The sequence below is a fragment of the Solea senegalensis genome, linkage group LG3 (assembly GCF_019176455.1).
Source record: "Solea senegalensis isolate Sse05_10M linkage group LG3, IFAPA_SoseM_1, whole genome shotgun sequence".
In the NCBI taxonomy this organism is placed as follows: domain Eukaryota; kingdom Metazoa; phylum Chordata; class Actinopteri; order Pleuronectiformes; family Soleidae; genus Solea; species Solea senegalensis.
Window position 1 is genome coordinate 16,396,445 of NC_058023.1, and position 13,334 is coordinate 16,409,778.

Genomic DNA, 13,334 nt, shown 5'->3' on the forward strand with positions numbered 1-13,334 from the left:
CTCAGAGGGAACAAACACTGGCTCCAAAGAGACTTTTTCACATTTTTTTAATATGACTGAAGGTTAACCTACATCCTTGAAAATGAGCGAGGTGAATTCACTGCTACATGCCACTAAATCTTAAACAGAACCTTCAAAGATGTCATCATTTTTATTAGTTGTGTCCTCCAACATTTGAAAGTTAAAAAGATTCAATAAAAATGTCCCTCTCTCTCTCGTGCGCTCACTCTTTTCCTAAAAAAAAAAAAATACTTTATATCAAAAAACATAAACACAGATACAAAAATCCCTATATTTTAAAACCAAATGGAAAGCAGCCCTGGACTCTTATTCACAATTTTCTAATTCCTTCAATCTGAAATCTTGAGGTTTCAAAAGTGCTCAGATTTCAGATTTTTATGGGTGACGGCAAGTTGCCACTTGGTATTAAGTTTGCAGTCACTGCTTGCTTTGGCCTATCATGGTACTAAAATACTCTACCTGCTGAATACTGAGCTGTAATATCATAATAGCTGATAACTAGCTACAAAAATACCGATTAATGACATTGTGACTGTTATGTGTGCACTGACCCAGGTAGTGCAGTAGCTTCTGGGCTCGGTTCTGAGTGGGTTTGAGGTTGAAGAGTTCCTGGTTCTCGTCGATGAACTGGGTGTCCACAGTGGCGTGGAGGAACTGGTGGTTGGAAAGAACATTCTGGAGGAACGGGATGTTTGTCTAGAAATGGAGACACGGAAAGGGTTAAGAAAGAGTTGTATATCTGTGAACTTTGATGAGCAGTTTAGGGAAAAAAAGGGGTTTTTGAAATGCCTCTTGCACAAGTCAATACAAATAAAAAACACTGAATACAAAAGCAAGAGAGTCGAGACACAAGCTGCTATGCTCAACTCATTTTCAGAAAGTGAATCACTTGAAAGAAAAGACAGCGGTTGTTGGGGGAAAAAATACACTTTGCTCTTAAGAGCATTTTTTTGTTGAAAACAGTGTTACACTTTGATAAACACACACACACACACACACAATGGTATCAATGGCTTGATGCAAAACAAATCTAGCAGTGTGGTGAAAAAACTTAAAATAAATAAAAAAAAAAAATCACATCTCAGCTCCAATAGACAAAACACAGACACTCAAAGCAGCAGGAGAAAGACAACTATTGACAGTAATTACATACCATTTCTATTTCGTCGTTGTTTGTTTGCCGCAAAAGTATTATCACGCCAATTAAGCGCTCTAAATGAACACAGAATGAATGAGAGGGAAGAAAGAGATGTAATTGTAAATTACTTATTTGATGCAATTCTTTTTTTCCCTCTCATAAAGCCTGTCAACGTGGGGAGCCTGGTTTGGTGTGCTTTATGAGACGAAGAGAGTGAAATGTGGGGAATATTACATGAAACAGGAAAGTGTAAAAAAGTATAAAGTATAAAGAAAAGCAGACAGGGGAGAAGGGGTTGTTAGCTGAAGAGGTGTCAATGCATATATATATATACACCCATACAATTAATCTGTGTATTTAAAACACGCTCCCCGGATTTACAGCTTCTTAAATGAGAACATTTTCTAGATTCTCTGCGTCCTATAACAAAAAAGTATTTAAAATTGAATCATTTTGTTTAGTGGAAAACACAAGAACATTTGAGAACATCCTCACTTCCAGTGATCCAACATTTGTCAACATTTTCTGACAATTTATGGACCAAACAACTAATTGATTAATGGAGAAAATAATCACCAGCTTGACTGATTATGACAATAATATATATGAGAATATATGAAGCAGCTTCAGGTGTGTTTAGTGCTGTGTAATGTTAGGGTGAAGGAATGTACACCGTGAGAAAAGATTTCTTTTCTTCAAGTTTACTAAAAATGACTTTATATACGACTTGGAGTGACATTTAAAAAGAGGCCACTCAAGAGGACATTCTATCGCCACTTTATATCTAACTCACAACATATAACATCCATAATAGTACATGAATAGATGTAGCTCGGTCTCATATAAACACTCTAATGTAGAGGTATACAAAAACATCTAGCACATGTAGTGTATGCACATGCACAGAAAATACAGCCCACAGATGGACTGCAATTACAGCCATAATTTGAGCATTTACCCGACAGTCAAACACTGAGTGATTCTAAATAATTGCTGCTGCAAAATCACTCAGAAATCCCATAATTGGGAGAAGGAATCGGATAATAAACAAACCACACACACACACCTCATTACCACCACTGAGAGAGGGAGGTGCAGTAGGGAGATCAATGTGGTCTGGTGAATAGCAATAGAGGAAAGCTAGTGCATGTTGGTCATGCCAATAGAGCCACAGGAGATGAATACAGTAAGAACTGTAGAGAAGAGAGGGTGAGGGTTTCCTTTCTTTGAGTCGCTTCTCAAGAGCAGAGAGAGAAATAAAAGACACGTGAAGAGAACAAAGACGACAGAATATGTATTATTAACCTTATTTCATTTGACAAAGAGAAATCCTAATTTCAAAGAGTGGAAGTAAGAGAAGAACCATACAGTATGTTCTGCTTCGTTATTATTTAGGACCAATCAAGCACCATTCATTTTGAAAAAGACATCATTCCAGAGAAGGTGTTAGGGCTGCAAATAATGATCATCTTCTTTATCGATTGATCTCTTGATTATTTCCTCGAGTAATCTTCCATTAAACATATTACCATCTAAAAAGAGAGAGTGTGTGTGTGTGTAGTGCCGTACAGAAATTTGTGCCATGATTTCGCAAGACCTCCTGATTCTGAGGACTGCGGGTCAGCAGCTTTGATCTTGTAAGGCTGTTTTTCCGCTAACAGACTGTAGGGAGAGTGGAGAGAGCCCCCAATCTCCCCCACAACAAGACATTTAACTTTCACAATGACTCCAAAGATGTTAAATCGCGGTAAAAACACTGCATAGCTCTGCTTTAAAAAGAGAAGCAAACTGATTATCAGAAGAGCTGACAATTTATTTAGCAATTCATTCAAAGTCGATTAATCATTGCAGCCCTAGAACACTTTTTATATTCCTTTGCAGACATTTACATGCCTGGCAAGGTAAGAGTGGGATTTATTTTGCAAGGTACAAATGCTCACACACACACACATAAAATGAAATTGCACTCTCAGGTCTCAGAGCTGGAGCGAGGAAAGCGCTGAGGGATTCACATGGATGTACTAAGCTGACAAGTCTCTGGCTCCAGGCTGTGGACTGAAACAAAAAAGGGGATTTCTGCTGCTAAATGCTACAACAGCAGTATACAGCTTTATATTTATAGTATCTGCCAATATGACTGTATTACAATATACTGCTGCCTCGTAAACCTGCCCTCTTGAAGAAAATCAGCAGCTATGGAAAGAATATGCAGTTTTGTTTTATTGTTTAAGCAACACAAGCTAGGGTTGAATTATGATTATCTTTGAAATGCTAATTGTTCAAAGTTTGTTTGTACTTCATTTTTTTTTATCCACATGTTTTGCGATTTGGCTTTGAGCCTTTTTCTTTGTCTTTTTCTGTCCTTCCTGACACAAGCCTCCCATTTATACCGGCTAGGGAGCAGGACAAGGAGTACACTGGATGTGGCCGCAGTGGCTTGGGTCAATTTAGAGTATCCAGTTATGCCAACATCATCATCGATCTAATTAAACAGAGTGAGATTAAAGACAAAAGTGTTCCAAGCTTCACTGATCAAGTCTTCAAATACATTGCAATAGATAATCAACAGAACCACTGGACCAACATTAGAATAAAAAATTAGGGTATAAAAGATAAATGCGTATGCTTCAGACTGCATAATATTTTTTGTCTTTCACGATGCTCAGTGGCACAGGTTCTTGCCATGTCTTGTTTGGGGGACTGGCAACACTGCAAGTATGACCAATCCACCGACCAATCATCGCTCACGACACTGTATGAGTTCAAAGGCCATGAAAAACTAATACATGCCTTTATCTGAAGCAGACTTGACTATTGTTAGGTACTTTTTTCTGTACACCTTCCAAAGAAAACCACTGACAGACTTCAGTTCATCCAAAAGTCTGCTGTTTATTAACCAGGACCAGGAACAGACGGCATATTAGTCCCAATTAGTATTTGGTTTATTGGAGGTTCCCCACAACAATGCCCCTTAACTTTGGAACGCACAAACTTTAGAGCTCAGGCATTACATATTTTTCAAAAGAAGAAGACTTAAAACCTACTGTTTTACTCTAATCAACTAGCCCCTTTTTATTGCACCCTGTTTTTTGTTTTATTTGCAGTTTTAGTTTATTTTAGTTTATTTGACTCTAGCCCTTTCCTGAGTTATTCCACCCTGTGTTGTATTTTAATCTATTTTCTTTTTAATTGATTGAATTGAATAGATTTTCCTTTTATTGTGAAACACTTGTATGAATGGTGCCCAGACACCAAATCTCTGTTCTTCAGTCATGTTAAATTATTCAACAGTGTCCATTCAACATTCCCAATGTTCAAAATCTGGTCCGACACTGGGTATGTGACGGTTCAACGTTTGAAAATTGGCCTGAATTCTTGTCACCTGATCACAGCATTAGAGAACCTAAATGAGATTTTTACTACTGATTACAGAATGATACTACTGTATGTTGAATTAATCAGCTTCAGGTTGACATAACCTTTGTATACAACCTCATCAAGCTCTTGGGTAAAAAATGGAAATACACTTACTAAAAAAGTTGCTGGAAAAAACATTTTAGGATCTACATTATTACCATTCTAAATTGAAGGCTTTATTCACAACACAGATTTCCCTATTTGCACTACATAAGAAAACACTGCAAGGACAAGTTTAAAAGTCACAAAACAAAGAGGTATAATTAAGAATAATGTGAATATTAAAGAGGAGGTTGTTTTTTTTAAAAGTGGGCCTTGAAGTTTTACCTTCATGAGTTCCCTTACTCATTAAAACTTAATACGTGAAAAACAAAAAGCAAATGTTAAATAAAATATAATCACAAGTAGAGACAGAGACAGGGAGGGAAAAACAAGGCAATGCTTTTAATGAAAGACTCAAAAATAATAGGGAGTGAGGACAGAGGCCTCATGAATACATGAGGGTTTGTCCTTTTCCTCTCCGCTGTAACAGATCAATGTGTTCATTATGAAGCATCTCTGTGTGCCTGAGGCTACCTCACACACTATTACTACACAGAGTCACAGAGGCAGTCGCCCCAACTCTGTTTCCACGTTTGCTCTAATGATGTGCAAACATATTCTCACAAACACAAACTCGCAACAGAGTGTCTTCATATTTCTCTCAAGTCTCCATTCTGCTTTTGGTGGTATTGCTCACACACACACATTAACACACAAACAAATACTCCCAAAAAATGTTGGATGCCCTGGAACAAGGCTACAGCTCTCACAGCTATGCAAAACACATGCAAACACACACACACACACACACACACACACACACACACACACACACACTTCCAAATTCCAAATGCTTTTTAGATTGTCCACACAGCCACAAACCCACCTTTTAGCACTGTTTTAGTTTTGGCTGGAAATAAAAATGTCTGAAAAATGACTTAATGCTCACTCAGGCAGCAATTTACCTGACACACCAGGCTCAGTATGAGGAAGACTGCCTCTTTTTTGGCACAAATGATACAATACTACACCTGGTTGTGTATCTGTCTCCTCCTCCTTTCACACATTGCTAAGTTGATCTCTAGAAAAATGTGTGTTATTGCTATTCTGCGCGGTCGTTATGGCTGTGGCTGCAATCAGCTTTGCTGTTGATTGCCAAAGCAACACAGTGAAGTGGGTATTGATGTCCCCGGCTGTTGACTCGACTGCAAACACAGGTCAGATCAACAAAAGCAGCACCTTCAAAACAGTTACTGTTGCAGAGTATCTGTCTGCCCTGTTCGGGAAGCTCTAAATATGAATTTGACTTGAGTTAATTCATCCAACATTGTAAATGTTGTAAATGTTAATTCATCCAACATAATACATCCAACACATGTTGTTAATATAATGAGGATTTACCACTGACAGTAATCTGCAGTTTGTTAATTTTGAGGGAGAGAGAAATAATAACCACCTGCCACTTTATGTGTTCTCATCGTCTCCAAATTGTCACTGCACTTGGATTGGATGTTGTTTTTGCACTGTGAAAAGCAGGCGAGTCAGCGAGGTCTGTGATGTCATGATGAAATAGTTTCCATCAGAGCTGGGCAATGTATCAGTATTACATCGACAGTCAGTACATTGGGCGTGATATGGTCTTAGATTGTGGATAAGGTATTTGTGATGACGTTTCCTGGTTTTAAAGCCTGCTGCACTGATAATCATCCTATGTACACATACACTAAATATTATATATAACTAAGGGTGTCAAATTATCCCGTTAATTGCAATGAACGGGGCATTCACATTTCAAAAATGCCCCGTCAGCACCAACAATAAAGGTAAGGTGATAAGCCTTCTGTGTAAGAAGGAGTTTGCTTACCACCGAAGCAGCTCAAGTTTAGCCACAGCCACAGCTAATGTTAGCAGCGAAGACGTTAGCAATTTAGCGAGCCATAGCAAAGCTCTTTCGCCAAACTAAACTGGAGGAAAACACCCCGTGTATGAGCAAGTCTGTGACCGACAGGCTACTTTACATGGACCTGATGTTTTATTTGTATTTGTATTTTCTAATTATTTGGAGTTTGACAAAAGAACAGAGCAGAATGTAAATGGCTGCATCTGTTCAAGTTTGTTAAAACAATACATTACTTTATAAAGCCACTTTTTTTTGTTATATAGCAATCTTTTGATCTGCCACAATAATGTATTAATGAATTTAAATGAAAATACCTCAAGTTGAGGGCTTTTCTCAGTAATTTTAGGTGAGATTAAAAAAAAGATTAATATGATCAATTAATTACAGATCATAATTAATTAATCGCTAATTTTGTTAATCTCTTGACAGCACTATATACAACGATTAAAATGTTTTCCCTCAATCGATTCATACTGGCAAGAACTAAATAAATGTATGGAGAAAATATAAAAAATAACATGTCTACTCAAATATAATTCAATTTACTGGAGGTAGTGGCCAATATATATGTGATGGAGAAAATGACTTTCTCTACCAGATTGGACAAATTCTACGTGGGCAAATTCAATAAATCCTGGGAAAATGGTATATCAACAACTAGAGCAGACCATACATAATGCAAACACTATAAAACCCCTTGGTTCATCACTACAGCCAAAAAGTGTTCATTTATGTGTTAGAACAGAATTGTGCAGTCTGGTCAGTATTACTGAGTGTTGTTTTGTTTTTGTACTTAGTGTCTTTTTTTTTGTAGTTGGATTCTTTTTTATTATAAGTTTTCTTGCTAGAATAGTCACGCACGCACATATATATGTAGTACACATATATAGATACAATATATTAGAAACACCTAATTATTTGTCCCATAGCAGAATCAATTTCATTGTTTGTAACACATGTAACTAAAAAGGTTTACAATTTAAAAGAAAATTGACATTAAAAGTCAAATAAATAATTCTGGTGTTATCTAAAATGAATACAGATCATAAACAGTAGATGTTTTATTTCAGAGTGTATTTACAGTGTATTGTCACTCTCCTTTGTGAAGCACAAACATCTCAAAACAAAGTTTTTCATGAGAAACAACCTGTGTGCAGCTTTATATCCCCATATATCTCATACAAATGTATCCAAATGAGCCATATTGTCCAGCCTTATCTCTAAAGGAGCAAAGAGAGGATTGTACAACATTGTCTTGCCTTAAATCAAGCCAAGCTAATCCTCTGTGTAATATAATTTGCATCTATCAATGTGACAACAATAGGTAGAGCCCATTCATTTTCTTCAGCTGACATCTACTTTATATTGTCCCATCCAATTTTATAATTTTTTATACATCTCACATTTCAATACTGAGACGGGCAAAACACATTCACGGACCACAAATCACTCCACACCCGACTGTTCGCTACTTTTACCCTATTTAAATGACTGTGCAGAGGTTTGGGGCATGACTTATAAATACCTAATGAAATCAAAAATTACAAAACTCATTTATCTTATTCATTTTCAAGAAGCACAAATAATGCATTAAGCGATAAACAACCTACTCCCTGGCAATATGCAGAAATGGCTTTTTAATACAGATATGGGGAATATAATTTAAGAGGGGAGTCACATGTAAAATATCGTTGTGTCCGTACAGTAACAATGTTCAATCAATATGTGCAGTGAAGCTGTGGAACAAACCAATGTCCAAGCATTGTTTAATATTTTTAACATGCATTTAGGATAACATGTATATAGGAGATGGATGTTTGCACTTGTGTACAGTATATGTAGCAAATTGGTAAACAAGAAACTGATGATTATTAGTAAATAGTGGAGAAGGGGTAGGAATTAATACGATTATGCTTCTTCCTATACTCCATTTTTACAATTTTGATTGTTTTGTCTTGTTTTTATACTTGCATTTCTTTTTAATTGTGTTATGTTCACATGTTCTGAATAAACATTCTATATTTAATCTGTATAGCAAAAAATGTAATAGTGCTTCATGCAAAGCAGGACACCAAAAATAAAGCATAAATAAGGGAACATATTTTCAGTTTGAATTTTTGAACGACTCCAGCTGTGCAAAGCAACACACGACACGCAGCCCCCCGATCTCTGTCTTTCCTACACAAACACCGCCTCCCTCTGTCATACACAGCCTGCACGCTCCTCTCAGTGATTAAGAGTTGAATAGGGGAGCAGTCAGGTCGTTCGTCTTTTCTCTTCTCTCCTCCTCGGTCTCCCTATCCCCATCCGTCACGCCCTTAACCACTGGCCCGGACACATAAACGAGATCAACACACACACACACATAAAAACTAAACTAAATGAGATAAACACACACACACGTCATTGTCTTTTAAAGCTGCCTAAAAGCAAATATATCACATGAAAGACTTAGTAACCAAAGGTTTAAAACACAACATAGACAAACAAGCACAATGACACATACTGATAAAAGGTGGAAGGATATTTACTCTTGTGTTCACTACTATGATCATATTTCTTCCTTTGTTTTCAACTTTAACAACTTGCTGTAATAAAGCTTTGCTGTATTTGCCGTGCCAACCACCATCCTCCAACTCTCAGTGGTCTTTACAAGTGTGAAATGCACTCAAATTTTTTTTTTACTGCCAAAGCAACAGCAGTTAGAATTAATTATTTTATTTTCAACCCATCCTTATTACACACACACGCCAGGCACATGAGCAGTGGGCAGCACTTATCTGTGCCCGGGGAGCGATGGGGTACCCAAGGCCTTGACCTTCATAACCCTCTGATGGTTACAAGCCCAATTCCTTTCCTCTTGGCCACAGGCTGCCACACAAATACACTCCACAGTCTTGAGACAAATTTAACTCTGGAATCAGTAGCTATGTTTACATGTGCAAAATGTCACCATGTAAACATAGCTACTGTTTGTAATTTGCTACACACTTTTATAAATAAATAAAAAAATCCACTTGGTGATCTTTAGAGTCAACTCCTTAGCAGAGCAGTTTCCACCTTGGAAAGAATAAATAAAGCAGAGAAGGCTATCCATTTCTAAAATGACACTTTTGCATGCCTGTGTCTCTGCATAAGGTTTTGTGAAACACAGCTTGTTTAAATCCAGCCATCATCCCTTATTGGTTTTGGAAACACTTACGAAAGCAATGCAAGGGAACATGAGGATGGAGGAGAGATAATCTTTTAGCCTTGAGAAATGTCAGACATACACGCTCGACTATTTCCAACTCAGATTCTCATTACAGTGCGTTTCAGTTGCCTGTAGTCTGTGAGCCGGCGCTGGCCACGGTGCTGAACTTGAACACATCCTAGACAAAGTACACCACTGGGGAAAATGCAACCGCAACTGAACTGTTGTTATGATATCTCTTGGATAACTACAGTGTTTAGTGGAGAAAAAAAAAGAAGCAATTTGTCTGTGAAAAACCACTGTCAGTTTTTCTGTTATCTGCGGTTTAAAATGCAAATGATGTGCAACCACGAAATATTTGGCTTTAAATTAAAGGCAATGACAAGGTTTTCAAGTGCCGTGAACTATAACTATAGCTCGAACCATTTCCATGATGAGCCCAGCTGATTTACACGGGTTGTTAAAGTCCACACTCTTCTCGAGGGGAAAATGTAGGAAATTACAGCCTGAACCATAAGACATGATGATGATGAGGAGGAGGAGGGGGGCTGGGTGAAGGAAAGTGGACAACAAAGATTCATTTCTTGACACTAATAATGCCTGCTAATGATCTGCACATCACAAAAAGCAATATTGTCAAAAATAACCATGTAAGATTAGACTTTATTGACTACCAGGGGAGGATAATTTCACTGAGAGCCATTACTAATATGTGACGTGTTTTTCCATAAACACTGTGACTCAGACTCAGGTGGTATCAACAATTTGGGGGTTGCTGAACTTGCTAAAAGAGGCCTTCTCACACTCTTTCATGGATCCTGAGACACACGCTTATTAAAACAGATTGCTACTTAGAAGGTATTTTGGGAGTCTTTAAGCTGTAAGGCTTGTGACGCATTAAATGACTTGTGATGTTCTCCAAACCCACAGAGTGGGTCGTATCAGACTCCGTCAGCAGGTGTTAGGTCTCGTGTGTTAATTCTACTCATCACACTCTTTGAAATCTAACAGTATTGAGAGTAGGTCTCCAAGCAAATTCTTGTTAGTTGTTGTGCATATACAATGCATTATAGAAACATGTTCTCTGTTGTTTTAGTTTGTGTTTATGAAAATCAACATCTCACCCCAAAACAACACACACTCACACACCACTGAGACAGGAAGCAGAGCCCTATGGAAAATTGAGAAGTTGAACAAAGCAGCGGGGGATCATTGAATGTGTGTGTGTGTGTGTGTGCGTGTGTTTCAGGTTTCATTGACTACTAAAAGATGTAACAGTTAAAAAGTTTTTGTTGACTTATAGGGCTCCGGTAGGTGACGCTATTCACATCCATATATAACTGACAGCGTCATACACCAGGCAATATGTCAGACGACTTGTTTCTTTACCGACTGTTTCCATAAAAGTGAAGATGGCGTTGCCGAAATGGGGACAGGCTAATTGGAGAGCATTTTACCAGATCACTAAAGATTCTGAGGACAGTTGGTGTAATAGAAGAGGACACAAGGGATAGGGAAAGATGGAGGCAGACTTTGGCGACCCCTAAAAGTCTGGAATAATGTCCACACGTTTCACACGTTTGTGACATCAGCTTCTCAGTACCGTAATTCCTGAACGGTTGAATAACTACCAGATATCTAAAGTGAAAGTTATCTTTGGAAAAAGGAGCTGAAAAACTCACTCAATGAACATTTTTTGACAATTCCACAGCAATAAAATCTAAATAAATCAGAAGGTCTAAATATCATGATGGTCATAAGAGGGTTAACCAGTAAATAAGATGGCAAATTAAAAGTTAATATAAGAATGAATTATCATTTACTGAAAAAAAAAAACCTCCACTGAATATAAATAATATTTCAAACACATGATCACACTACTCTTAGTCATTGCTTTCCCTTCATTGGCTACGACTAAATGTAGGATCTTGCACCAATAGTTTAAAGAGTTCCCAAGATAATAGTATTTTTGCAAAGAGTAATATACTAGGGCAGTATGGGTTTATGTATGAGGCCACTGTTTATGAGGTTCAAACAGTCTAAGGGGCAGTGAAATAAAAAGAGAAATCCCAACTGAGGAGTTAAAAAAAGCAGCTGACCAATATAAACCTTAAAGGTGTCGCAGGGAAAAAATAGGACGTAGCATTGCATTGTTCCATGCTTGCACATGCATGCACAATTATTAGATGATGGGGTGTCCTGACCTTGTTATGCACAATCATAAACAAAATACATAATGTTATTCAATCTTAATATTTACAATCTAGCTAATATAAGATGTTATTTAGGTTAGAATTGACCCTCCCTCATTATACAAATAAATGTAACCTAAACATCTCCAATTAGGACTCAAGATTCAAACTGGGAAAATAAACACTAATTCTCACGATATGGTCTTCAATGTCGGGTCTTCTAGATATACTTCATCCACAGACTGAAACAACCAATCTTGAGTGCTCACTTCAGACAAATTCAATATTCACAGTAGGCAGTTGTCAGGCAATTACAGTTATGGCAAGTAAAGTGAAATAACATCATTTTGAAAACATTAGGTATTATTCCAGTTATCCCAGTTTTTATTTATATATTATTGTTCTCTGTGTGGGAAATAATGAAAGTCATTTTCTAAAGAAATGTCACACCACTTTTTCCTGCAGTGTTAAAATGCAAACATGATAATAAAAAAAAGGTAGAAAAGGCAGGTCTGGGCAATATATCAATATTATAAATATATATATATTGTGACATTAGCTTTGGGATATTGTTTGTCATATTGTGATAAAGTATCTGTGTTTATTTTTGTGATGACTTATTTAGCAGAATTTGACCATATTTATAGTCAATTCCATTGTTTCTAACACTGAAATATCCTTCATTTAACATGAAAAAGCCAAAGGATATAAAGCAGATATTATCTGAAATGAAAGGCTATAAGCCGATTTTAAGAATATAGATCATAAACAGTAGATATTTTATTTTAAAGCGTATTTACAGTGTATTGTCACTCTCCTTTGAGAATCACAAACATCTCAAAAGAAATCTTTTCACGAGTCCAGAGAAACATCCTGTGTGCAGCTTTATATCACCATATATCTCATATGTCGGGATCTAGCCTAAGAATATTCAAATATTACTTAGAAGCCATATCACCCAGCCTCTCAGAAATATTGATTTGATTTATATTGTGATATATATCAATATCAAATTCTATAAAAAGATTTGTTATTTCCATGTCGTCCAGCCCTACTTTTGGGTTACTTCAGGTAACACCACTAGAGAAGATGGCATGAAAAACAGGATTCAATGAGTGACATGTTGTTCTTTAGAGATCAAAGTAATGCAGAGTGCATCTGCCTGTCTAATCCCATTCTGTATGGTCTTAGTTGCTAAAATAGTCCTTATCCCATTCTGTATGGTCTTAGTTGCTAATATAATTTAACCAGGTTCCATTTACCATCATGATAATGGTCCAAATGTCAATATACTATTCTGCCAAACTAATGCATCTTCTCTAATGGGCTCGTTCCATTGATGACTACAGTCAGTGGTGAAAAGGTGATTCACCCAGGCATCTGTACCAACACTGAAGCAAAGATGGCTCCTATTAAGAATGCTATAACCAA

General features: G+C 37.0%; 1 protein-coding gene across 1 annotated transcript in view; it reads right to left on the minus strand.

Annotated features, from left to right (window-relative positions):
• LOC122766696 (pyruvate carboxylase, mitochondrial-like) overlaps positions 1 to 13,334 on the minus strand; it is a 329,387-nt gene that overhangs the window by 75,324 nt on the left and 240,729 nt on the right. The window contains exon 13 of the mRNA XM_044021770.1: positions 573 to 717. Within this exon, the coding sequence (XP_043877705.1) occupies positions 573 to 717 (145 nt within the window). The remainder of the gene's footprint in view (positions 1 to 572; positions 718 to 13,334) is intronic.